Consider the following 27,219-nt stretch of genomic DNA (forward strand, 5'->3'; position numbering starts at 1 on the left):
CGTTGAAAGGTCACGCCGGCGCCGGCAGAAGTACCGCCCCACTGTTTACAATGCGACCGTACGTAGGAGGATAGTTAAAATAGTATTGTTTGCTATTATAGTAATAGTATTCAGTGAATATGAATATGAATAGTATATGAATAACATTCTGATGAATCTGAATAGTAGTTCAAATAGTATTGCCGGCGCCGGCGTGACCTTTCAACGTGATGACGTAGTTCCCTGTCCGTTTGTTGATCAGCTCAATCTGAACTATTGAAGGTAAAAAGTCTATAAATTATAATTTTCTTTTGAAAATGACCTATCTAATGCTAGATAACAACCTCTTCTTCAGCTGTGATCGCGTACAGCCCGTTTAAACACTTCAAAGACTTTTGAAACTGCATTGATTTGGACTTAAAAACGATGGTAACCAATTAAGTCCATTGTTAGAGGAAAAATCCAGAAATGTTTTCCTCAAAAAACATAATTTCTCTCCCACTGAGGAAAGAAAGACATGGATATCTTGGATGGCATTGGGGTGAGTAAATTATTAGGAAATTTTCATTTTGGGGTAAACTAATCCTTTAATACTTATTGAGTTACAGGCATGCAAACTTTGGAAAAAGAACATGATTGTACATAGAAGAGGGAGAACGAGATACGCTTCTAGTTTCAACATTATTTGTTCTTCAAACATTCTTCTTTAAACGAAAAAAGTATCAGCTGTATGCAAAGTCAGCCACATGTGGTTTTTGACCACTGAAAATGGGTAAAATTCAACAATTTACTCATGGAGTCACATTGAGATCCTCATATCTCTGGGTTTGAATCATATTAGGCCTTAACAATGGAGATGCAGAGAGAAAAGTTTGTTGAAAACCAGAATTTAAAAGGATATTATGATATCTTTAAGTCTTCTTGAGTTACAGGCGTCCAAACTTTGGAAACCAAATATATTTGTCACTCAGACAGGTACGCTCTAAGCAAATGTTTTGACAGAGGGAAACAAGAGACATTTCTAGTTTTAACATTATTTGTTCTTCAAACATTCCTCTTTAAAAGACAAAAAGTAGCAGTGGTATGGAAAGTGACCCACATTTGGTTTTTAACCACTGAAAATATGACAAAATATAACAATTTACTCATGAAGCCACACTGAGATCCTCATATCTCTGGAATTGATCCATATTGGGCATTAAAATTGGGGATACCAAGAGAAATGTTTGTTAAGAACCAAAATCTGAAAGAATGTTGAGATATTAATCCTTCTTGAGTTACAGCCATGCAAACTTTTTAAAAAAAGAAGTGCTTTTTCACATTTTTGAACAGTCACCATTGGTATTTAATGCAAAAAGAATTGTGTAAGTCAGCAGATTTCACTAACAAACCTTCCTATCTATGTGTAAAAAATTAAATAATGAAACTGCCATCTTTCTAAAGTAATTTTTCCCCTCCTGTAATTTGGCTCTAAATGAAAATGTTCATTTTGACCCCCTCTACAACAAAATAGTGGATTACTCCATAAATATTCATCCGTGGCATTTAATTGTTTGGCTTTTTTCTCCCCCCATAGTGGAAGCTAGCTGATTTTTCCTCTCAAAGTGACTATTTTTACACAGAAAACAGGCGCACAAATGTCAGCCGGGTCTCCGGTGTCGCGTGTAATCCAGTCAGGACACTGATTAGTGTCGCCCAGTCGGGGTGAATTTAATTCCAGCGCTGTAACCGACAGCTTGATAGGCCTGATGGGGTTTTCTCCATAATGACGCCCTATAGATTACAGCAGGAGATCGCTGTGCGTTTGATTAAACTCACAGTCTGCGCCGTCGAGTTGTGATGGCATCTAACGGAGAGACAGAGTGAAGAGAAACACTCGATTCTTACCCTCTGCAAGCTTATTAAAGCCTCGTGCTGCTTTATTCACATCATTCTGTGAAGTTTTCAAACCTATAACATGGATTAAACTCAACTTTTCTTTGTCTGCAGTTTTGGTCCTCCATATACTTTTTGAAATGAATACCTTTTTTCATCAAGGATGCATTAAAAGTGATATTAAGGGCATTTATAATGTTACAAAGAATTCTATTACTACTAATGCTGTTCTTTTGAACTTTCTATCTTCAAAGAATCCTGAAAAATATAATGTATGACAGTTTTCACAGTAATGATGCTGAAAGTTCAGCTTTGATCACAGGAATAAATTACACTTTACTATATATTCACATAGAAAACAGCTGTTTTACATTGGAATAATATTTCACAATTTTTACTGTATTTTTGATCAAATAAATGCAACCTGGCTGAGCAGAAGAGACTCTTTCAAAAACTTCACCAAAATATCACCTACTTAGCTACTTAACACAGCAGCGACAGTTAAAACATGACAGAAAACCCCAAGAAGTCCCATACAGTACATGTACAGTACATCTCTATCATCACGGTCCAGTTCAGACTGATCGTTTCCTCAACACTTCATCTCTACAGACAGTAGTTGCTGTGCATGATGAAACATGTTTCCATCTGCAGCTGTAGAATAAAACACAAATCTGCTTTGCATTGCAGGTAATTGAATGGCATCAAAACAGCCACGCTGTAGCAAAAGGTTGATGATATTTTGTTTGAAATTCATCATATTCTTAAGCCGGTGCACAAATTTACATATTTATCCCTGTTTGCTCCCAGGGCCCAATTCAAGTTTATTAATAAATAAACTACACACTGCAGAAGATGCACATCAGCAGAAAACATTTACTCATTATCTTAAAGCCTCTTAATACTGCACTGTAAAAAAAAAAAAAATAATTCGGTAAAATTTATGTAAAAAAAAATCGGCAGTTGTGCATCCCAGAATTTTACCTTAAAAAAAAATTGTGTAGCAATGTTTTAAGTTTTACAGATTGAACTTATGTTTACAGTAAAAATCATGCTGTTTTCGTGTGTGTATCTTTAAATGCAAATGAGCTGCTGGTCCCGCCCCCTTTCCAGAAGAGGGCGGAGCCTTTACAGCTCCTGCCTCGGATGGAAACAACAAAACAAGAAATGTGCAGAAAAACTGAGTAAAAACATGGTAATTTACAGTGTTGAGCTATACAGCCAAGATACTTAATCATCACCGTATCCATCTAAAACAGCCTTACTCATTAACTTAAAGTCACTTAACACTGCACTGTCAAGAAAAAAATCATTGAAATTTATGATACAAAAATCGGCAGCTGTGCTTTCCAGAATTTAACTTTAAAAAAGTGTAGGTTTTACTGATTTTAAAAGGTTTAAAAGGTTTTTAAAAAACCTGAGTGTATCTTTAAATGCAAATGAGCTGCTGGTCCCTGCCCCCTTTTCAGGAAGAGGGTGGAGCCTTTACAGCTCGTGCCTCGGATGGCAACAACAAAACAGGGCAAACATCATGGGGCCGTTTTCAGAAATGTATAGAAAAACTGAGTAAGAACGTGGCAATTAACAGTGTTGAGCTATATGATGAGTAAACGGCACTGATGGAAGAATCAGCGGCTGTTTGATGAAATCATAGATCAGACTAAGAAACTCAGATGGTTTATGGGTGAAAAAGGCTATTACCTGAAGCTAAACCACTAACTTTCTCATCACCACATCCATCTAAAACAGCCTGTGGTCTCGCCTGTACAGAGAAGGAGAACAGGTTTGATCTCCCCCCCCCGCTGAGCTCAAACACACACTTGATGGATGATCGCACATATCAGGAGAGGATGCTGAAACCCTGACACCCTCGCAGGCGTGAGATGAAGTGTCCGGACGACCCGGATACTGCGCTGGGATCAGTTTTCAGATGAAAGCTGCTTTTGCCAAGACAGGACTAGCTTAGAACGCGACGCATTAAAACGCAGCGCACAAACCGAACTCCCTCGACTGCAATTATGCATTCAGCAAAACCCAATCGATGGATCCTCTCCATCTCAAACCGCAGGCTTTTACAACACGCTGCCATGCTATAACTGTCAAATGCACTTCATTAAAAAAAAATATATGGAAGCCGCGCTCATTATTGTAAGCTTTCCTGGTCCATTATTCATGAATGTGAATCTACTGTACGTACTTCGGTTGAGAAGGGCTCTTGTAAACAAATGCAACTCTGCAGTCAAGAAACGTTTCATTTCTGAGACTGATTATACGCTGCGGAAAAATGATGTTCTTCCACAGTTTTCCAGCACAAACATCTAAACATTCTGAAATCAAGATACATTTACTGGAGAAGCACAATGACTGAAGATATTGAGTCAAACATGTATCATAATGAAGTGAGTTTGTGCTGGAAATAAGAACAAATGTCTTTCATGAGGTCAGAAAAATAATCTTAATTCAAAGGGGAGACAAGTTTATTTTTCTGACTCCATTGACAAATATTTGTTCTTATTTTCAGCACAAACTCATTTTTCAGACTCAATACCTTCAGTCATTTTGTTTCTCCAGTAAATGCATCTTGATTTAAGAATGTTTAGATGTTTGTGCTGAAAAACAAGACAGAAACACTGAGGAAGAACATCATGTATTTTTGTACTGAGAAGCATCGCCACATTAAAGATTATGGGCCCTATTTTAACGATCTGAAACTCAAGCATCAAACGCGAAACGCAAGTAACTTTGTGGGCGGATCTCGGGCGCTGTTGCTATTATACCGGCGGGATAAACGACTCATGTGTTGGTCTGAAGTAGCTTCATTACTCATAGGTGTGGTTTGGGCGTAACGTGAAATAAACCAATCAGAGCGTCATCTCACATTCCCTTTAAGAGCAGGTGTGCTTGTTCCATGGCGGATTGCTATTATAACGGCGGATTTGCCAGGAGCGGTTCACAGCCGAGGAGACCGACGTTCTCGTCAGGGCCGTAAAACACAGAGAAGTGACATTGGGGATGGAGAAACACACACAGATTAGCTTCGGTTAAACAGGCGTATGATCATTTGGGTAAATGTGTAAGCTAGATTTATGCCTATTTTTTCACATCTTCATGGACACAACAATGATTTCCCTCGTGTGTTAATATTTTACCTTGTAATAATGTATGGTTTGCAAAAATGAAAACTGCTGCTTCTGTGTAGATGAGAGAATCAAAGTGTGTGTGTGTTGTGCTCACGCTACATTATGGCCAAGCATGCGCCCTTAAAATAGCATCTGAATAACGCGCCACTGACTTTAGACGAGGTTTCTCCTGGTCTGTGGAGGAATTGTTTTCTGAAACTGCAAAATAGCACCAGGGAACGTTTGCGCCGGAACACGCCTCCTCTTTTCCCTGAACCGCCCCCGGGAGCGCAAGTTCATGCCCTAATTTACCGACGTGCGTCTGTGGAGGGAAAAGTCCGCTGTGCGTCGGGTGCAAAATAGGAATGATACATGCGTCGCTGTACAAAGTCAATTGCGCTGGGTGCGAGATAGGGCCCTGTGTGTAGTAATAACTGCTTTGAAACAATCTGAACTGTAAAGCGCTGTGTAAATAATGGTGACTTGAGTTAAAACATAATTTAATTTTTAAAAGACTCGTATTTTCATATGAAAGCTGTTTAAGTTCAGTCAAGCGTACGATATAAGACAAACAAATGCTTCAGGTTTTACATCTGCAACAACAAAAGTCCAACGACTGTAGATAATGAAATAAATTAATGAAATGTACCAGTCAAAAATACTTCTTACCTGTAGCTGCATTTTATTTTTAAAATATAGTTCAGTGGAAATGTTGTTTTATGGTGTATTTGTGCAGCATCACATACACCATCCTCATATTTGTGATTTACTGGTTTAATGGGAGAAATATTACACATATGATAATTTGGAGAAACATAATTAGATATCTTCTGTAGATGACTTAAAAGTATTTATAAAATAAATAAATCTAGATGAGTAAAGTTTGATAACCATTGATATTGGCTTGGCAAAGCAGGTCTGAATGTTTAAAATACCTTTGAAGTTTGGGTTAGGGTTAAAAAAAAAATTAGCATGTTGTAACGGTTTGCTATCATGATTAATGTTTAACATGATTATCATGTTGTTATGATTCGTACGTTTCCAGCATGAATTAACACATTGCTAGCATGTTTTAACATGTTGCTAGCATAATTGGCATGTTGTTAGCATGTTTAACATGTTGTTAGCATTATTTAACATGTTGCTAATATGTTGCTAGCAATGATTTAACATGTCGTTAGCTTGAACTGGCACATTTCTATCATGTTTTAACACATTACTATTATGAATAAGCACATTGCTATCATGTTTCTAATATAATTTAACATGTTGCTATCATGATTAACTTGTTATTTGCATGATTAACATTGTTAGCGTTGCTAACATGTTTTAGCATGTTGCTACCATGATTTAACTTGTTGCTAATATGTTGCTGACATGATTTAACCAGGGCTGCCAACTCTCATAATAACGATCAATCAGTGTTTTTCAACCGCGGAAAGGGTCAACTGACATTTACCTCAGGAAATCCATTTAATGACCATAATATAGGCTAGCACTTTAGTTAAAGTTAAGCTAGAAAAAGGAGCTATAGAGAGTATTTTGCTAAATATGTGTAGGCTACTATTGCATATTTATTATATTTTTACTTATATCATTAAATAAGGTTGTTATTATAATAAAAAAACGCATTATATTTAATTAGAGTTATTTTTAATCTTAAATAATACTAGATAGGGCTCTCTATATGTTTACAGCATTAGGTGAGGTTTTTTTTTTCTTGAGAAAAATGTACGCCTATCTTGTGTAGGCCTACCTAATATTTATCCAGATGAGTCAATATTGAATCAAATCACAAGATCTGAACTTTATTGTGAGATTTGTGTCAAGCAATAATAAAAAAACCATAGCTTACCAGAAACTGTACCATGCAAACATTGTAACATGTTGTCACTAAACCTAATACAATTCTGTTTAGTTACTAAAATGTTTTGACAATCACAATACACTTATTGTGATGCAAGACATTTTTTTTTACATCCCCAATCCACCCCCCCCCCCCTCCTCCTCCTCCTCCTCCTCCTCCTCCATAATTCTCACTCCAAGCTAACCTCAAAAGTTGGCAGCCCTGATTTAACAGGTTTACTAACATGATTTAACATGTTGCTAGCTTGAATTGACGCATTTCTACCATGTTGTAACACATTGCTACTATGAATTAGCACGTTGCTTTCAAGTTTCTAACATTATTTAACACATTGCAAGCATGATTTAATGTGTGTGTGTGTGTGTGTGTGTTCATATGCATGTGTGTGTGTGTGTTTCTTATGCGTGTGTGTGTGTGTGTGTGTGTATGTGTGTGTGTGTGTATGTGTGCCCTTGTTTATATTACATTGTGGGGACCAAATGTCCCCATAAGAATAGTAAAACCTGAGATCACCTACATTGTGGGGACCAGCCAGCGGTCCCCACTTTTCAAAAGGCTTATAAATCACACAGGATGAGTTGTTTTGAGAAAGTAAAAATGCAGAATGTTTCCTGTGATGGGTAGGTTTAGGGGTAGGGTTAGTGTAAGGGGACAGAATATACAGTTTGTACGGTATAAAAACCATTACGTCTATGGAGAGTCCCCACAAAGATAGCGAACCAGACATGTGTGTGTGTGTGTGTGTGTGTGTGTGTGTGTGTGTGTGTGTGTGTGTTTGTATGCGTTCGTGTGTGTGTGTTCGTATGCGTGTGTTTGTATGCGTGTTTGTGTGTGTGTGTGTGTGTGTGTGTGTGTGTGTGTTTGTATGCGTGTGCGTGTGTGTGTGTGTGTGTGTTCGTATGCATGTGCGTGTGTGCGTGTGTGTGTGCGTGTGTGCGCGTGTGTGTGTGTGTGTGTGTGTGCGTGTGCGTGTGTGTGTTTGCTTCGGAAGGCCGTCCTGCTGCTTGAGATTCAACGAGTGTAAAACAAGTCCTGAATAATGCAGAGGACATTCTCATCTGAGAGGAGGACGACGAGAGACTGCTTTACACTCTTCTGAAAAAACATGAAAAAACTCTGAAAAAACACGTCACAATATTCCTCATTATAATAATTAATATGCACAGTGTGCTTTCCAGGAGGAGGGGCTTCATAGAGACAGGAAGTAAACAGAGCGTTACTGACAGACTGGGAAGAGAGGAGCCGCAACAATGGAGAATATGAGGAGAATAATCAACATTCAAGCAGGAAAACCTGTTCTAGTAGAGCCTAAATACAACATCAAAACAATGTGAAAGGTTGTGTTAACATGGTAAAATAATACCAGCATTACATGATTAATGTCAACGCACTAACACAAGACTCATCAGGTTGCATTACACAACATACTGAGTGTAATTCTGCATCAAAAGACACACATACAGTATAATAAAGCAGAGAATCAGCTTCATCAGTCTATCGTCTCTTTCAAACACAACCTCTCAAGACTAATTAAACACTAAACCGAGTGATCAGTCCAGGTCTCACTTCACACTTCACCTGATATATGGTCGATTTCAAACTAAAGTACACATCCCTCGGCATGTGCATTATTAATAATTCACACTAATTACTCACGCCTACTAAATCAAGCATCACCATTACTAATGTTAGTGATTGGAAGTGTAGTGTGGTTGGATATGAAGTGTAACTAACTAACCGAAGCAAACGGAACCATAAATATTTATTTATGGACGTTGATTGAATTTAATGGTGCAGTGTGTAATATTTAGGAGGATCTGTTGACAGAAATGCAATATCATACACATAACACTGTTTTCAGTGGTGTATAAAGACCTTACATAATGAGCCGTTATGTGTTTATTAGGTTAGAATGAGGCATTTCTCTCTACACACACCGCGGGTCCCCTTACATCGACGTGTTTCTACAGGAGCCCTGAGCGGACAAACGCGTTTCATCACTGTGTTGTTCTGACTAAGTCAGAGAATAAAACACTAACACAATGATGAACAAGTAACAATAATATTCGCAATAACATCGTTTTACTGAATAATTAAGTAAACATAATTTCTTAATGTATCTTTATAAAGAAACCTCATTGTTTAACTGGCTACTCTCTGCTGTCTCAGACGACGACATCACTTCCTGTCGGCCACCGTAACTTCTGTTGGGTGCAATTCACAACCTCACCACTAGATGCGCTAAAAATTACAAACTGCACCTTTAAGACTAATAATGAGGGATGCATTCAGTCATGGGGCCCTATCTTGCACCCAGTGCACCTGACTTTGAACACCGACGCATGTTTCATTCCTAGTGTTATGGGAATAACGTCAGTGGCCGCATGTTATTCACATGTTATTCAGATGCTATTTTAAGGGCGCATGCTTGGCCATAATGTCGCGTGTGCACAACACACACACACTTTGCTTCTCTCATCTACACAGAAGCAGCAGTTTTCATTTTTAGAAAATCATACATTATTACAAGGTAAAATATTCCACACGAGGGAAATCATTGTGGTGTCCATGAAGATGTGAAAAACAGGCATAAATCTAGCTTACACATTTACCCAAATGATCATACGCCTGTTTAACCGAAGCTAATCTGTGTGTGTTTCTCCATCCCCAATGTCACTTCTCTGTGTTTTACGGCCCTGACGAGAACGTCGGTCTCCTCGGCTGTGAACCGCTCCTGGCAAATCCGCCGTTATAATAGCAATCCGCCATGGAACAAGCACACCTGCTCTTAAAGGGAATGTGAGATGTCGCTCTGATTGGTTTATTTCACGTTACGCCCAAACCACACCTATGAGTAATGAAGCGACTTCAGACCAACACATTTTAGATTTGCGTCGGGCGCAAGAGTCATTTATCCCGCCGGTATAATAGCAACAGCGCCCGAGATCCGCCCACAAAGTTACTTGTGTTTCGCGTTTGATACTTGTGTTTCAGATCGTTAAAATAGGGCCCATATTGTTTGTGCCATATCTTTATATCTGTCATTTAGGCTCGTTCTCTGCACGTCTTTATAAGGACCGACTGTCTTCATCAGTGACTGGAGCTTTGGTTGATTTAAGACTCATAATGAGGGATGTAATTTTTGTGCAAAGAGACATTTTATAAAATCGTTAAATCTGTCACTGAATCATTCTCTGCTTCATGTCTTCATGTTGCTCTTCTTCGTTCGGCGTGGGTGTTGATGGGTCTCAGACGGGCCTCAGACTCTTCCTCCCGGAGATGAAGATGAGGGAATAATGAGAGCCACAGGGAAGTGAGAGGAGTAATGAATCTCTTCCTCTGTTCTCTCTCGGAGACAGTGGCGTCTGCCGGCCTTCATCACCTCCACAATTCATCTCTGCGGAAAACAAGCCACTGACCCGCGGCGCTCGACACCAAACTCACACCACCACCAAAACAAGACAAAACAAACGGCCGGGACGAAACGCTCCACGTAATTGACCGAATCAAGACATCCAGTATTGAAAGCAGAGCTCAAGAAACCTAGAAACCAGTCTTTTGCTCTGCTAGTATTGGAGAACAGCAGAAAATGTTTCTCTTCAGCTGCTTTCATATAAAGAATAATTTCATTAAAGTCCCCCTGTGTTGAAAATCCAGCTTTTAATGTTGTTTATGTGTCTATGTGGTGTTTTTAATCTGCTTTAAGACAAAGCATGTGTAAGTTCATAAGTCGACACCATTGCTGAGTATTTCCTCCTTAAAACTGCAGTGAACCAAAGACAGTCTCAAAAACACGCTTTGAAATCGCTGGTGTTTCTGACGTCACAAACTACCTTGTAACCAATCAGATCCAGTGAGTGGAGGCGGGGCTCATTTGCATATTCATAGAACCGCGCATACTAAATGAGGCAAGAGTGTCGAGTTACCAGAGGTGGAACGTAACTAATTACAATTAATAGATTTACAATTAATAGATTTTCTACTTTCTTAATTATACTGTGGTACTTTTACTTTTACTTGAGTAGAATAAAAATAAAGTATTCAACTTCGCTACATTTATTTTTCACCAAAAGTACAAAGTACTTTGACAAATGTGCCAACGGAGCAACAGGGCGAGCTGACATTTGACAGACACTTTTGCACATCACAGACAGGTCTGAATCGCTTCAGTAACAAGTTTAGTAAATATGAATTTTCTTTTCTACTAAAGTACTCTTGGCCAAATCCACTGTTACTCCAGAGCCTCACGCTCTAAACCGTCGACTCACAGACGTTAAACACACGACGAGTGTAACCGGCTCTGACCTGCCTTCATCTGTGGAAGCTCATACAGAGATTGTTCATCAGAGACCTTTCCTGCGTGGGAATTATCTTCACCGGCAGATGCAACATTCAAGGGTAAATATAAATGGTACATCAGAGAATATCAGGAAGAAATAATTAATTATGTTATGCATAATGAAAATGAAGCCTATTTTATTATTAAAATCTGAGAAATTGAATAATAGAAGCAAGTACAACAATGTATAATTAAAATTGCACATAACGAATATACAATTTATCACATTATATATGTTTTATTTGCATTGCAGCAATGACAATTTGTGGGGGGGGGGGGGGGGGGGGGTAATGTGACCCGGACATTTTTGGACAGTTTTTGATAGATTTACCCACACAGGCAATTAAACAGACAGTCCTTACCGGGGGTCACGGGGCGCCGGGGGAATACGGCGAATAACAGAGCGCTCTCTGAAAAATAACTGCAATAAAAATAGACGAGACGAACAGATGGGAACGGATTCATGTGAGAAGAGGTCTCAAATATGTCCTCTGTGAAACAGACAAAACAAAAAGGTCATATTTTACAATGTCCTCAGTGTGTGTGTGTGTGTGTGTGTTTGGGAACGAGGCGCTGGGATGTTCTGACATTTACATCTCCGTCAGCACTGAAGCTAGAAACATGCCATTTATAAACTTCCCCTTCACATGAGGTCAGAAAACTACATGAGATCACACTCACAACACCACAAGAGAAGAGGAGAGAAGATACGACACAAGAAGATGTGAGAAAAGAAGAGAAAAGAAGATGTGAGAAAAGACAAAAGAAAAGAGAAGAGAAGAGAAGAGAAGAGAAGAGAAGAGAAGAGAAGATATGAGAAGAGAAGAGAAGAGAAGAGACGAGACGAGACGAGACGAGACGAGACGAGAAGAGAAGAGAAGAGAAGAGAAGAGAAGAGAAGAGAAGAGACGAGAAGAGACGAGAAGAGAAGAGAAGAGAAGAGAAGAGAAGAGAAGAGAAGAGAAGAGACGAGAAGAGAAGATATGAGAAGAGAAGAGAAGAGACGAGACGAGACGAGACGAGACGAGACGAGACGAGAAGAGAAGAGAAGAGAAGAGAAGAGACGAGACGAGACGAGACGAGACGAGAAGAGAAGAGAAGAGAAGAGAAGAGAAGAGAAGAGAAGAGAAGAGAAGAGAAGAGAAGAGACGAGACGAGATGAGAAGAAAAGAGACGAGACCAAGATAATTCAAGATAATTCAAGATAATTCTATTGTATGGCTGCTACCTTGGCCAGGTCTCTCTTGTAAAAGAGATTTTAATCTCAATGAGACTTCCTGGTAAAATAAAGGTAAAAAAAAAAAAAAGGTATAATTCCATTTCCCACATAGGACACATATCAGATGATCAGTGTTTGTTCGAGTCGATAACGCTGAAAACTGCAGCACAGCTCTGATATTAAAGAATGTGGTTATACTTTATTATTGATTATGATTTACAACGTGACATACACATTATCAGGGCTTGACATTAACACCCGCCAAATGATTTTTTATAATATACATTTTTCAATTGTAGTCTTTTAAAAAGGCATCTGAAATAATACAATAAGTACAATGTAACTAACCATTCAGAAACGTGCTGTTGCTTCTACATGTTGTCACTTCTTCTCGAGTCTCTCCATCATTGTCTGACTTCGGTTTGAACATAAAAGGCTGAAAGTTTTTGAAATGTTCAGTGCATGTGTGTGAGGTCTTGAAGCTCCGCCCCCTGTGCCGGGAGCAGCAGCTCATTTGCATTTAAAGGAACAGACATTTGCTCACCCTCAAAAAGTGACAACTTTAACATGCTATATAAAAATATCTGTGGGGTATTTTGAGCTGAAACTTCACACACACACTCTGGGGACATCAGAGACTTATTTTACATCTTGTGAAAAGGGCATTATACCTCCCCTTTAAGGGAGTAATATTACTACTGAGTAATATTAAGCAACTACATGTACTTACTATAGGGTTAGGGTAGGATTAGGGTTTGGCTGAGGGTTAGTTGCATGTAATTATGCATAATTTACTGTTATTACTACGGTAAGTACATGTAACATATGCAACAAGGACACTGTAAAATATTGTCAATATTGATGTCTGGTGAATGAGGCCTAAAACTGCATTCTGTATCACAATGATAACGCGATGAAGTGTTTGAAGAAGCGCCGCTGAGACCCTCTCTCTGAACAGAGCCGTTATTCTCATTAACTCCAGTGAGTGTCTGCTAGTGGACACCAGAGCTGATGAAGATTGGAAAACCAACTGAGCAAAGCATCCTGGGAAATCACCTCCAAATTCCCTCTAATAACCGATCCATACGCCGCCCGCCGGTCTGGGACAGGTCCTGAACGGGGATCAGAGAATAATGATCTGCCTAAACAGTGGCGGCACACTGAAATATTACAGAATTTAAATTGAATTAACACGGAATTCACGTTATTATAATTATCCTCAAAAGTCACATGACAATTAATTATGCGTCTTATGAGAAATTATTATAAAATATAATCAAATGTTTTGAATCCATTGATTTAAATAGGGATGTGGCACTGCAAGGTTGTGGATGAAAAATGCATAATTAATTAACTTAATTTGAACTTAAACCTAAAATTAAACAGAAATATTTAAGAATCGGAAAATGATTAAATCAAGAAATGTTATGATGCAAAAGGAATCAGAAATATTGGAGACCCCGAACTATAATTATGTAATTATAACAATTATATATATTTTTTATAATTAATAATAATCAATAATGAATTAATAAAAAATAAAAAAATAATTAAAGTCCCCCTGTAGTCAATCATTTTATCCCTTAAAACTCACCCAAAATTACATATTTAAATGTTCTTTTCCTTGAAAAAATATTCTTCATGCCTTATAATATCTTGAATGTAACTCGACACCCTTGCCTCATTTAGTATGCGTGGTTCTATGAATATGCAAATTCACCCCGCCTCCACTCACTCACTCAGCTCAGAGATCCACTGGTTGACGATCACACGTTGATCTGATTGGTTACAAGGTAGTTTGTGACGTCAGAAACACCAGCGATTTCAAAGCGTGTTTTTGAGACTGTCTAAATTAGTATTAAGTAATAATCATGTGTGACCCTGGATCACAAACCCAGTCACAAGTTACACGGGTATATTTGTGGCAATAGCCAACAATACATTGAATGGGTCAAAATTATCGATTTTTTAAATGAAATGAACAGACCATACATCAATGGAAAGCTTATTTATTCAGCTTTCAGATGATGTATAAATCTCAATTTCGACAAAATTGACCCATGTGACTGGTTTTGTGGTCCAGGGTCACATATACACTGCATCCCAAATTATTATGCAAATTATATTTTACCCTGATTTTCCTAAATTGGCAAAAAATGCAAATGACAGTCAGTATAAATTTTCAAGTCACCACCTGTTAGGGTATAAGTCGAATTTCACTGAACAAACCACCCAACGAAAACAGTATTTTTTTCAAAAATAAAAAACTCAAAATGCACTGTTTCAAATTATTATGCACAACAGAGTTTGAAAACATTGTATAGGTTGTAAAGAACTGAAAATGCTCATTTGTTGAATTTGCAGAATTAGGAGGTCATATTTACTGAAATCAAAAAGCTATTTCAATCAAACACATCTTAACAGGGCAAGTTACATGTTAACATCGCACCCCTTCTCTGATATCACCTTCACAAATCTGGCAACCATTGGACTTGTTGTGAGTTTATGGGGAGTTTCTGCTTGAATTTCTTTGCAGGATGTCAGAATATCCTCCCAGAGCTGCTGTTCTGATGCGAACCGCCTCATAGATCTTCAGCTTGAGGACGCTCCACAGGTTCTCAACAGGGCTGAGGTCAGGGGAGGACGGGGTCACACCATGAGTTTCTCTCCTTTATGCCCATAGCAGCCAATGACTCAGAGGTATTCTTCGCAGCGTGAGATGGTGCACTGTCATGCTTGAAGATGATTTTGCTACGGAAGGCACGGTTCTTCTTTTTGTACCATGGAAGAAAGTGGTACAATATACTTTGCCGAGGTCATTTTCACACCTCCAGGGACCCTACCAGCTCTCTCCCCATGATCCCGGCCCGAAACATGACTCCGCCCCCTCCTTGCTGACGTCGCAGCCTTATGGCCGTTACATTTACATTTATGCATTTGGCAGACGCTTTTATCCAAAGCGACTTACATTGCATTTCAAGGTACACGTTTACATTCTTAATACTCTCAATTCTTGCTTTCCCTGGGAATCGAACCCATGACATTGGCGTTGCAAGCACCAACGCTCTACTGTTTGTCTGAGTTTCCTGGTTTGAAATCGCTGGTGTTTCTGACGTCACAAACCATGTAACCAATCAGATCAACGTGTGATCGTCAACCAGTGGATCTCTGAGCTGAGTGAGTGAGTGGAGGCGGGGCTCATTTGCATATTCATAGAACCGTGAATACTAAATGAGACAAGGGTGTCGAGTTAAATTTCAGTGTGCCGCCACTGTTTAGGCAGATCATTATTCTCTGATACCCGTACAGGACCTGTGGCCTGTGGATTATGGCCATCCACCAACCATCCACTACTCCATCCATCGGGACCATCCAGGGTTGCACGGCACTCATCAGTAAACTCTTTGAAAATGAGTCTTCATGTATTTCTGGGCCCACTGCAAGCGTCTCTGCCTGTGAGCATAGGTTAAAGCGGGTTTATGCACGCCTGCACGCCTCTGGACGATCCCACACCTTGAGGCTCGCGGGACTCCAGAACCAGCAGCTTCAGAGACCCGTTTGCTGCTTTGTAATGGCATTTTAGCAGCTGCTCTCTTAATCCGATGATTTAGTCTGGCAGAAACCTTCCTCATTATGCCTTTATCTGCACGAACCCGTCTGTGCTCTGAACCAGCCACAGATCTCTTCACAGCGCGATGATCACGCTTCATTTTATCTAATGTTTTCATACCTTGTCCAAGGCATTGCACTATTTGATGCTTTCCCTGATTGCTTAAAACCTGTTTCCTGCTTAATAATGTGGAACATCCCTCTTCAGTAGTTTTCCTTTAATTGGACTCACCTGGCAAACTAATTATCACAGGTGTCTGAGACTGATTTCAGTGAGACACAATACCATTCATGAGTTTGATTGAAAAACGAAATATTTAATGTTTATGATATGACACTTAATTCCCAATTTGCATAATAATTTGGAACACGGTGTAGTAAATAATACAAATTTAATTGAAAACTGGGAAATAAAGCAGATTTTAAGAGACATTTGTGCCCGTCCTCTGTCGTTTCTCTCGTTTTAATCTGGAGCGTTTCTCTCCAGCAAACCTCTGTTTTAATGGAACTGTCCATCGACGGCACACTTCCAGAGACGGCCTGACAAAGACAAAACCAGCCCGACACAATTTTTCATGTTTCAGCGCTGAAGGTGTTTAGAGCCTCGGCGTCCAAAGCAACAATTTCAATGCTAAATAACAATCAAGGCTACAGTGTGCTAAAAATACCGGCGCTGGCAGCGGCCCATCAATTACACTCGGCCCCCGGGGACGGCTTTAGCATTTCTCCAGAGGAACGCCAGCTTTCAGCAAGATTCTCCAGCTAATGAAAAACACATAACGGAGGAATACGGCAAGGCCGGAGAAAAGGTTTCATGTTTAGAACAGCAGAAAGAGGAGCCAGTGACATTCAGACTCCTCATATTCCTGAAACAGCGTTTATACAGGCCTGATTTACATCAGTCTCGAACACGCACGAAACCACACAGCCTCAAAACCAGTCCATGACATTTTATGCATTTTCACACTCATGCATTACAGTTTTTCTCGATTGCTTAAACACATTTCTTGAAACTATGCCTCGTATTCTCAAAACTATAAACACAAATCCATAACGTCTCACCCAATTCCCCAAACATCCTATTTTCAGGTCAAAATGAAGCTCTAGACTCAAAACCATTCACTCTTGCTGAAAAACCAAACTTTGCCCTCAGACAGGACACACAAGCCATCAAAATCACACACACTACAACACACACTAAGACACTGGTGCAATAAATTCAAAACAACATTTCCAAAACTGGTAAGTTATGTTGCTTGTGGTTCCCCCCTCACAAACCTTTTCACATGATGAACACAAAAGACACAACCAGTGGATACATTGGCACATTTTTATTCATACACAGAAAACACACACACACAAAAAAAATGTTTTCCTGTTTTACTCTTTTTTTTTTTTACTCTCTCCTCAATTTTTTTTTTTCAACATATGACAGTAAAAGAGCACACACAAACCATATTCTAATATGGAATTCAAATTGTATTGGAATGGTAAAGAGTGTTGGACATGACAGGAGGGTCTCCACTCAAGGAGACAATATGATGTACACGTCTAAGAATGTTCCACATGTGGTTGAAATACCATCATTGGCCTAGAAAGATAACATTCTGGGAGTCCAGACTATAAAGGAGAAAGGATGCCCTCCCTTCACTGTCACACTCTGCAGCCACTCTGTGTGACTGTACGACTGCTGGCCTTTTCTTGCAAGAAAATAAACCTCATCAAAGACTATTGGAAATGTTTGTCTCTTATTCAGTGATAGAATTCTGTTTGTCACCACACCTCCCTGAAGGCTCTCGAGGCGACGGTAAAGCGACTCAAATTTGGCCTTGGCCAAATTTGGGCCCAGCCTCCCTCATAGTCATACCATTGACTAAGACATGGGCAACTAGAGTGGCTTGAATTTCATCTGAGACTGCTTGTCTTCTTGCCCTTGCCCTTCCTCCTCCTCATTCTTATCCCTCCTCAATCTCTTCCTTCACGTCTTTCTGGATCCATTGTTCCAAAACTCAATAAACTGATTTGGGCCCAGCCTCCCTCATAGTCATACCATTGACTAAGACATGGGCAACTAGAGTGGCTTGAATTTCATCTGAGACTGCTTGTCTTCTTATCCTTGCCCTTCCTCCTCCTCATTCTTATCCCTCCTCAATCTCTTCCTTCACGTCTTTCTGGATCCATTGTTCCAAAACTCAATAAACTGATTTGGGCCCTTTTATATATCTATTGAAGATTCTGATTGATGTGTGTTAAATTTTGACTCTTAGTGTTTCCACCTGGATAATTGTGTGCTAACTGAGCTGAAGCTGTGCTGACTTGAGTGAACAATATTGAATGCTAGTGCTTTATACATGACAACATGGTCTAAGCAATGAGAAATGAAGGGATTTGTGTGTAGAGTTTTGCAGTGACAGTTCAACAAATCTGACTCATGTGTCAAAACAGGGAATAGTGTTTATAGTTTAGTGAAATGGGTGTGCTTTTTGATAAATGGCATTATGGTTTTGAAATTTTAGTTCAAAAGCCTGGTTATAGTGTTTAAGCAATCGAGAAAAACTGTAACATTTACAAATCATTTCTCCATTGATCTGACCTGGTAACCAAAAGGTTTGAATCAAGGTTTGAATCAAGGTTTGAAGCATCTTGAATATAATATTACAGTTTTTGTCAATATTTTAAGAGAAGAGAAGAGGGACGAGAAGAGAAGATATGAGAAGAGATGAGAAGAGAACAGAAGATACGAGAAGAGATGAGAAGAGAACAGAAGATACGAGAAGAGATGAGAAGAGAAGAGAACAGAAGATACGAGATGAGATGAGAAGAGAACAGAAGATACGAGAGGAGAGGAGATGAGAAGAGAACAGAAGATACGAGAGGAGAGGAGATGAGATGAGAACAGAAGATACGAGAGGAGAGGAGATGAGATGAGAACAGAAGATACGAGAGGAGAGGAGATGAGAAGAGAACAGAAGATACGAGAAGAGATGAGAAGAGAAGAGAACAGAAGATACGAGAAGAGATGAGAAGAGAAGAGAACAGAAGATACGAGAAGAGATGAGAAGAGAAGAGAACAGAAGATACGAGAGGAGATGAGATGAGAACAGAAGATACGAGAGGAGAGGAGATGAGAAGAGAACAGAAGATACGAGAGGAGAGGAGATGAGAAGAGAACAGAAGATACGAGAGGAGAGGAGATGAGATGAGAACAGAAGATACGAGAGGAGAGGAGATGAGAAGAGAAGAGAAGAGATGAGAAGAGATGAGATGAGAACAGAAGATACGAGAGGAGATGAGAAGAGATGAGAAGAATACAGAAGATACGAGAGGAGATGAGAAGAGATGAGAAGAGAACAGAAGATACGAGAGGAGATGAGAAGAGAACAGAAGATACGAGAGGAGATGAGAAGAGAACAGAAGATACGAGAGGAGATGAGAAGAGAACAGAAGATACGAGAGGAGATGAGAAGAGAACAGAACAGAAGATACGAGAGGAGATGAGATGAGAACAGAAGATACGAGAGGAGATGAGAAGAGATGAGATGAGAACAGAAGATACGAGAGGAGATGAGAAGAGATGAGAAGAATACAGAAGATACGAGAGGAGATGAGAAGAGATGAGATGAGAACAGAAGATACGAGAGGAGATGAGAAGAGAAGAGAAGATACGAGAGGAGATGAGAAGAGAACAGAACAGAAGATACGAGAGGAGATGAGAAGAGATGAGAAGAGATGAGATGAGAACAGAAGATACGAGAGGAGATGAGAAGAGATGAGAAGAATACAGAAGATACGAGAGGAGATGAGAAGAGATGAGAAGAATACAGAAGATACGAGAGGAGATGAGAAGAGATGAGAAGAATACAGAAGATACGAGAGGAGATGAGAAGAGATGAGAAGAATACAGAAGATACGAGAGGAGATGAGAAGAGATGAGAAGAGAAGAGAAGATACGAGAGGAAATGAGAAGAGAACAGAAGAGATGAGACGAGAAGAGAACAGATGATAAGAGAAGAGATGAGAAGAGAAGAGAACAGAAGATAACAGAAGAGAAGAGAACAGAAGATACGAGAGGAGATGAGAAGAGATGAGAAGAGAACAGAAGATACGAGAGGAGATGAGAAGAGATGAGAAGAGATGAGAAGAGAACAGAAGATAACAGAAGAGATGAGAAGAGAAGAGAACAGAAGAGAACAGAAGAGATGAGAAGAGAAGAGAACAGAAGATACGAGAGGAAATGAGAAGAGAACAGAAGAGATGAGAAGAGAAGAGAACAGAAGATACGAGAGGAGAGGAGAGGAGAGGAGATGAGATGGCTCTGACTTTGTCCTTTAATCTAACTTTTGTTCGTGTTTGTTGTCACTGTGACAGTCTTTACTTGTCCCGCTTTGTCTTGCCTTCTTGCATCTCATCAGTACTTCGTTGTCTGTCCTCTTGCCTTCCCTTTATACACATACAATTGTCACAAAACGAAGCCTTATTGACCATGACACAAAACTCCCGGTTATACGGCACCTCTAACCAAAGCAGTTCCTTTATCACTGATGGTCTCAGATTCTGGTCACGTCTATTAAACAGCTTATGGAAATATCCTCTTCTCGTTTCTCTCTACAGACTTCAGTTCAAAGCACAAACATAATCCCAGCATTCTGATCCACACCTTCCCACAAGCCTACCTGGACCTGAGCCTGCCTCAGAATGGTGAAGCGGATACGGTGGGTATCAGACAAACCGCTTCCAAAAAGAGCCATCAAACGCTGAATACTGGATGTGGAATATCTCTTTAATATCTCAGCTGTTTCTCATATACAGGAATGAAATTTAATGGAGAGGAAAAAAACTTCTGCTTTTCAGATGTTTCACCCAAGAAAAAGAGCCCAATAATCTCTGCAATGACTCAAAATGTGCTCAGATCTGCAAAAATCTGCAAATCAGAAGTCAGAGATCTCAAAGTGAATTCAAACGTTTGATCTGATTCGCTCTCCACGTTTATTGTATAGCTCTAGACTCTTACAGGATGACGACTAGTGACTCATTTGCATCCGCTTGCATTATTCCAGCCAACAGGGAATGTTCTCAGAACCTTGGCTAATGTTCTGGAAAGGTTTTCTCAAACAAACATTCTTCCAGTAATGTTCAACGATGTCTGGTCTTCAATAATGTTCTCAGGACATTAGCACTAAAACATTATCTATACATCGTTCATGTAACGGTTTTTCCTTAATCGCTTTAGTTTTACGGTCGTCTAATGTCTTTCAAATGTTTCAGAATGTTCAGAGAACATTTACAGTAAAAGTAACATTCCCATAATGTTTGCAGAATGGTATGTTCGCATAGCCCAAAAACAAAAACAAAATTTTTCATATATTTAAATAATTGGACGCCTTGAACTTTAAGAAATAACGTTTTCTTAACGTAAAGGGATAGTTCACCCAAAAATGAAACTTAGCCCATGATTTACTCACCCTGAAGTCATTCTAGGTGTATATGACTTTCTTCTTTCAGACGAACACAATCAGAGTTATATTAAAAAAATGTCCTGGCTCTTCCAAGCTTTATAATGGCAAGTTTCTGTTTGAAGTCCATAAAAGTGCATCTATCCATCATAAAAGAGCATCTGTCCATCATAAAAGTGCATCTGTCCATCATCAAAGTGCATCTATCCATCATAAAAGTGCATCTATCCATCATAAAAGAGCATCTGTCCATCATAAAAGTGCATCTGTCCATCATCAAAGTGCATCTATCCATCATAAAAGAGCATCTATCCATCATATAAGAGCATCTATCCATCATATAAGAGCATCTATCCATCATAAAAGTGCATCTATCCATCATAAAAGAGCATCTGTCCATCATAAAAGAGCATCTGTCCATCATAAAAGAGCATCTATCCATCATAAAAGTGCATCTATCCATCATAAAAGTAGATCTGTCCATCATATAAGAGCATCTATCCATCATAAAAGTGCATCTATCCATCATAAAAGAGCATCTATCCATCTTATAAGAGCATCTATCCATCATATAAGAGCATCTATCCATCATATAAGTGCATCTGTCCATCATAAAAGAGCATCTATCCATCATAAAAGAGCATCTATCAATCATATAAGAGCATCTATCCATCATATAAGTGCATCTATCAATCATATAAGAGCATCTATCCATCATATAAGTGCATCTGTCCATCATAAAAGAGCATCTATCCATCATAAAAGAGCATCTATCAATCATATAAGAGCATCTATCCATCATATAAGTGCATCTATCAATCATATAAGAGCATCTATCCATCATATAAGAGCATCTATCCATCATATAAGAGCATCTATCCATCATATAAGTGCATCTGTCCATCATAAAAGAGCATCTATCCATCATAAAAGTGCATCTATCCATCATAAAAGAGCATCTATCCATCATATAAGAGCATCTATCCATCATATAAGAGCATCTATCCATCATATAAGTGCATCTGTCCATCATAAAAGAGCATCTATCCATCATAAAAGAGCATCTATCAATCATATAAGAGCATCTATCCATCATATAAGTGCATCTATCAATCATATAAGAGCATCTATCCATCATATAAGTGCATCTGTCCATCATAAAAGAGCATCTATCCATCATAAAAGAGCATCTATCAATCATATAAGAGCATCTATCCATCATATAAGAGCATCTATCCATCATATAAGTGCATCTGTCCATCATAAAAGTGCATCTATCCATCATAAAAGAGCATCTATCCATCATATAAGTGCATCTGTCCATCATAAAAGAGCATCTATCCATCATAAAAGTGCATCTATCCATCATAAAAGTGCATCTATCCATGAATAAAGTGCTTGAGTCGGCTCTGTGAGGTTAATAAAGTCCTTCTACAGCGAAGCGATGCATTTGTGTAAGAAAAATATCCATATTTAAAACTTTATAAAGTAAAATAACTAGCTTCCGGCCAAACGAAGATACGGATTCCACTTAAGTGTAAAGCGCAAGAAGAAAGTCGTACACACCTAGGATGAGTTCAGGATGAGTAAATCATGGGCTAATGTTCATTTTTGGGTGAACTATCCCTTTAATGGGAAGATTAGCTGAATGTTATTAGAACACATATTTGTTAGCTGGGATTTCTCCACAGAACATTGAGAAGAAACTCAGTAGAGATGAACTCACAGTAGACGTCCACCCTGATGGACTTGATGGCCGGGGAACCCAGTCCGTTCTCGGCCTTACAGTAATACCGTCCGCCCTGGTGTCTCTGGATCTTCGAGATGTGGAGGGTTTCGTTGAACACGCTGGAGTCCTGGAATCGGTCTGAAACGCTGCCCGCCGTCTTGGTCCATCGAATCTGCATGAGAAAGAAAAATGGGCAACACTTTATTTTACAGTGTCCTTGTTACATATGTGACCCTGGATCTCAAAACCAGTCACATGATGTCACACGGGTATATCTGAGGCAATAGCCAACAATACATCATATGGGTCAAAATGATCGATTTTTCTTTTATGCCAAAAATCATGAGGATATTAAGTAAATTTCCTACCGTAAATATATATAACATTTATTTCTGTGAGTGAATGCAGCACAATCGCCAACATAAATGAACAACTTTAAAGGAGATTTTCTCAATGTTTCGATTTTTCTGCCCCCTCAGATTCCAGATGTTCAATAGTTGTATCTCAGCCAAATATTGTCCTATCATAACAAACCACACATCAATGGAAAGCTCATTTAGTCAGCTTTTATAGTATGTATAAATCTCAATAAAAATGTGACTGGTTTTGTAGTCCAGGTTCACACATACAGTATGTTACATGTAGTTTCCATAGTAATAACAGTAAATTATGCATAATTACATGCAATTAACCCTCAACCAAATCCTAATCCTACCCTAACCCTATAGTAAGTACATGCTGTTAATTAATATTACTCAGTAACTTAAATGTATAATTACATTGTAACAATGACACCTTAAAATAAAGTGTAACCAGAAAATGACTTAAATCGCACCATTTCACTCATTATTCAAAACTTCAACGCAAGTATTCTGCACTTAGCAAACTGGTCAATCTGGAGATTTTGCTCTATTTTGCATCCATACTATATCTTCTTTCAGACTAGTGGAAAAAAACATCCAAAATACAAATGTAAGATTTGATTGCACTTTATCTATTTGCGTCTGTAGATTTCAATTGCACTACATATCCTTAAAAGGTTTTTATCTCCACTTCAGCGGCACTTACATCTTACAGCTTTATTCATATCTATATTCTGAAGGATTTTACGGAGGGGTTTGTTCATATACCATTCACTTTTATTCCTAAAAGCAAAAACAAATTCTGCTATGTGACAGTATTTTCTGATTTATGAAGTGATAAAAAGAGATTTCCCAAACCCAGTCTGTAAAAACCTTTAACTCTAAAATGCCAACAAGAATTTTGAAATTCACTGTTCAGAAATCTTTTTTTGGGAAATTAGTGCATATTTGATTAGATAATGCCTCATTTGCATGTACACATAACATTGTATAAAACTTGTGATGCAAATCAATTGACTTAATGCACTGTGGTTAATCAACTGTGGAAGTTTGCTGATATCAAGATGGTAGTTAACATTTTTACCCTGTTTACCTGACCCTTAAAGCTCCAGCTTTTAGACCCTCATAATAAATGCAAATGCAACAGAAATGATATTTTGCGCATCTCTTTATACAACCCAACAGCACACCCATAAACCACCCACACTCCACACACTGCGAGGCAGAGCTTGTGTGTCAGAATGAATCTGGAGCGCGGGTCTGATGCCCTGATAAACACTGATAAACACTGGGAATGAAACTTCAGCGACCCGACCTTGAAAGCACTGAATCACGTTGTGAAATAAACTAGATGCTTACACTTTAGATGCTTTTTGCTTTTGTCACGAGCGTATTTATAAATGTTCAACTCCTTTAGCAGTGAAGGCCTAACAACCGTCACAAGCGGCAGGAGAAACCTGAAAACCATTCGTTTCAAGGATGTTTTGTTTGTAGTTCTCGATCCTCAAATCAACTACATTTCTGACATTCCCCGGAAATAACAATTTAAAAGAATTTACTTATGTTTTCAGATACTTAAATGCATGTTATTTACAATTAAATAAAATATATTATAGTTTAAATTCACTTTAAATGCAATTTAAGAGTGCTCTTTGACCCACTTAAGCAGAACATCTTTATACGTAATTTCATAATTACTTCTATTGTCTTTAAAATATGGTTAGTACTGCCAAATGTACTGCCAAACATTTATGGTAAGCTAAAATATAATTTAATGACATGTCTATGGAAAGTTGTGTCATATATTTAAATATCTTTGTTACGATGAAGTTAAGATATATTAACTTGAAATGTACCATCAAATAACACACTACAGTTAAAATTACAATCAAGTACTTTACACGTGCTTTAGCATTTCACACGACACAAGATTATTAAAACATAAATATACTTTGAAGTAAAACTTAATCTGAAATTATTGCAAAGTGCACTTTTTAAAAGTGTACTCTCTTTAAGTACAATTAAGTGGCCTTTTATTTCATTTTTTTTAACTCTAACATTAAGATTTGAAGTGCACATCAATGCATTTAAGCACTCTTCTTTCCCATGAGGGTTCTGTTGCATCTCTCGTCGTGTGTGTGTGTGTGTGTGTGTGTGTGCTCGTCGTGTGTGTGTGTGTGTGTGTGTGTGTGTGTGTGTGTGTGTGCTCGTCGTGTGTGTGTGTGTGTGTGTGTGTGTGTGTGTGTGCTCGTCGTGTGTGTACCATAGACTGTAAAAGGTGTGTACAGATGCTGGGTGTGCTCGTCGTGTGTGTGCAGATGCTGTGGTGGCACTATGTCACACTCACTCGTTTGTCAAACAAATGCCAGCGCGAGTCCTCTGGGAACCCCTCCTCGCCATTTCCGTTTGACAATGCCAATGTCAATTTAGCAATGCTAAGACGCTGTGTATTCAAGCCGAGTGACAAGGTGAACCACATGCTGCCATTCACTTCAGTTCAGCGTCACGTCCCAGTCGAAGGCAGATTAACCGTCGTGTTCCTGTGGAAGCGAGGGGAGGAGCGGAGGGGGATTGAACATCCCAGTCATGGGATCCTGGGAAAGTCAGGACACGTAAAAGGCGGCTCTGTTTTCTGTTTATGAACTCATTCATCAGTCCTATGATTTTAACCTCTGGGGGGAAGAATGGTTTATGGACTGTTCAAGATCAATAATCGATCAAGCGAAGCATTGATGCATTAACATTCACCACGATTCATAACTTGAGCATCAAGTATCTTATTCTATAAGGCCAAAAGGCTTTTGAACAAAAGAGAAAAGGTTGTGTGTGCAATATGATCATGTTAATGAGAACTGTTACACAATATTTCAGACTGTTTTAGCCTGGAGCCAGATAATAAAATACTGAATCCAGATTTATGAGAATGAGGTTTGCAGCGAATGCTGTCCTTATGAACTTTATATTCATCAAAGAATCCTAATTTTTTTTAAAAATGAAAACAAAAATATGAAGCAGCACAACTGTTTTAAACATTGATAATAATCATAAATATTTCTTGAGCATCAAATCATCATATTAGAGTGATTTGTGAAGGATCATGTGACACTGAAGACTGGAGTAATGATGCTGAAAATTCAGCTTTGATCACAGGAATAAATTACACTTTATTATATATTCACATAGAAAACAGATGATTTAAATTGGAATAATATTTCACTATTTTTACTGTAAACATCAAAAAATGTGTCCAACCCCAAACTTTTTGCGAGTTATTATTATATGTATGTTTAGTGATTACATTAGCAAATCCAGCACACAGTCAGCTCACACAGGAAAGTTAAACTTCACAAACATACGTCTATATTAATGTGATCTCTGAAGACACGTGAGGGAAGTGTTTGCGTATTTAACACACAACATGATGTTTCTGCGTGAAAGCCGAAGCCTGAGAGGACAGACAGACTCGTAATCTTCACTGTCGGCGCTTCCTGATTAATCTGACAGTCATTCCAAACTGAGGTGTTGTTGTGAATATGAATCGAGTCGGCCGTGATCTTTGTGAGAAGATTCAACAAAGACGAGCTGGAAACCCAGCCACAGAAATAGCAACAAAATAAAGCCCTGAAACCGCTGAGAGAAAAAGAATATGCCTTTAAACACAATTCAGA

The 27,219-nt window shown here is 38.8% G+C and overlaps 1 protein-coding gene across 1 annotated transcript in view; it reads right to left on the bottom strand.

The window, feature by feature from the left end:
• Positions 1 to 27,219, bottom strand: part of LOC311304607 (MAM domain-containing glycosylphosphatidylinositol anchor protein 2) — a 195,486-nt gene that overhangs the window by 106,463 nt on the left and 61,804 nt on the right. Inside the window, exon 3 of the mRNA XM_084431730.1 lies at positions 23,187 to 23,361. Within this exon, the coding sequence (XP_084287856.1) occupies positions 23,187 to 23,361 (175 nt within the window). The remainder of the gene's footprint in view (positions 1 to 23,186; positions 23,362 to 27,219) is intronic.

The sequence above is a fragment of the Rutilus rutilus genome (assembly GCF_951802725.1).
Source record: "Rutilus rutilus genome assembly, chromosome: 15".
Classification (NCBI taxonomy): Eukaryota; Metazoa; Chordata; class Actinopteri; order Cypriniformes; family Leuciscidae; genus Rutilus; species Rutilus rutilus.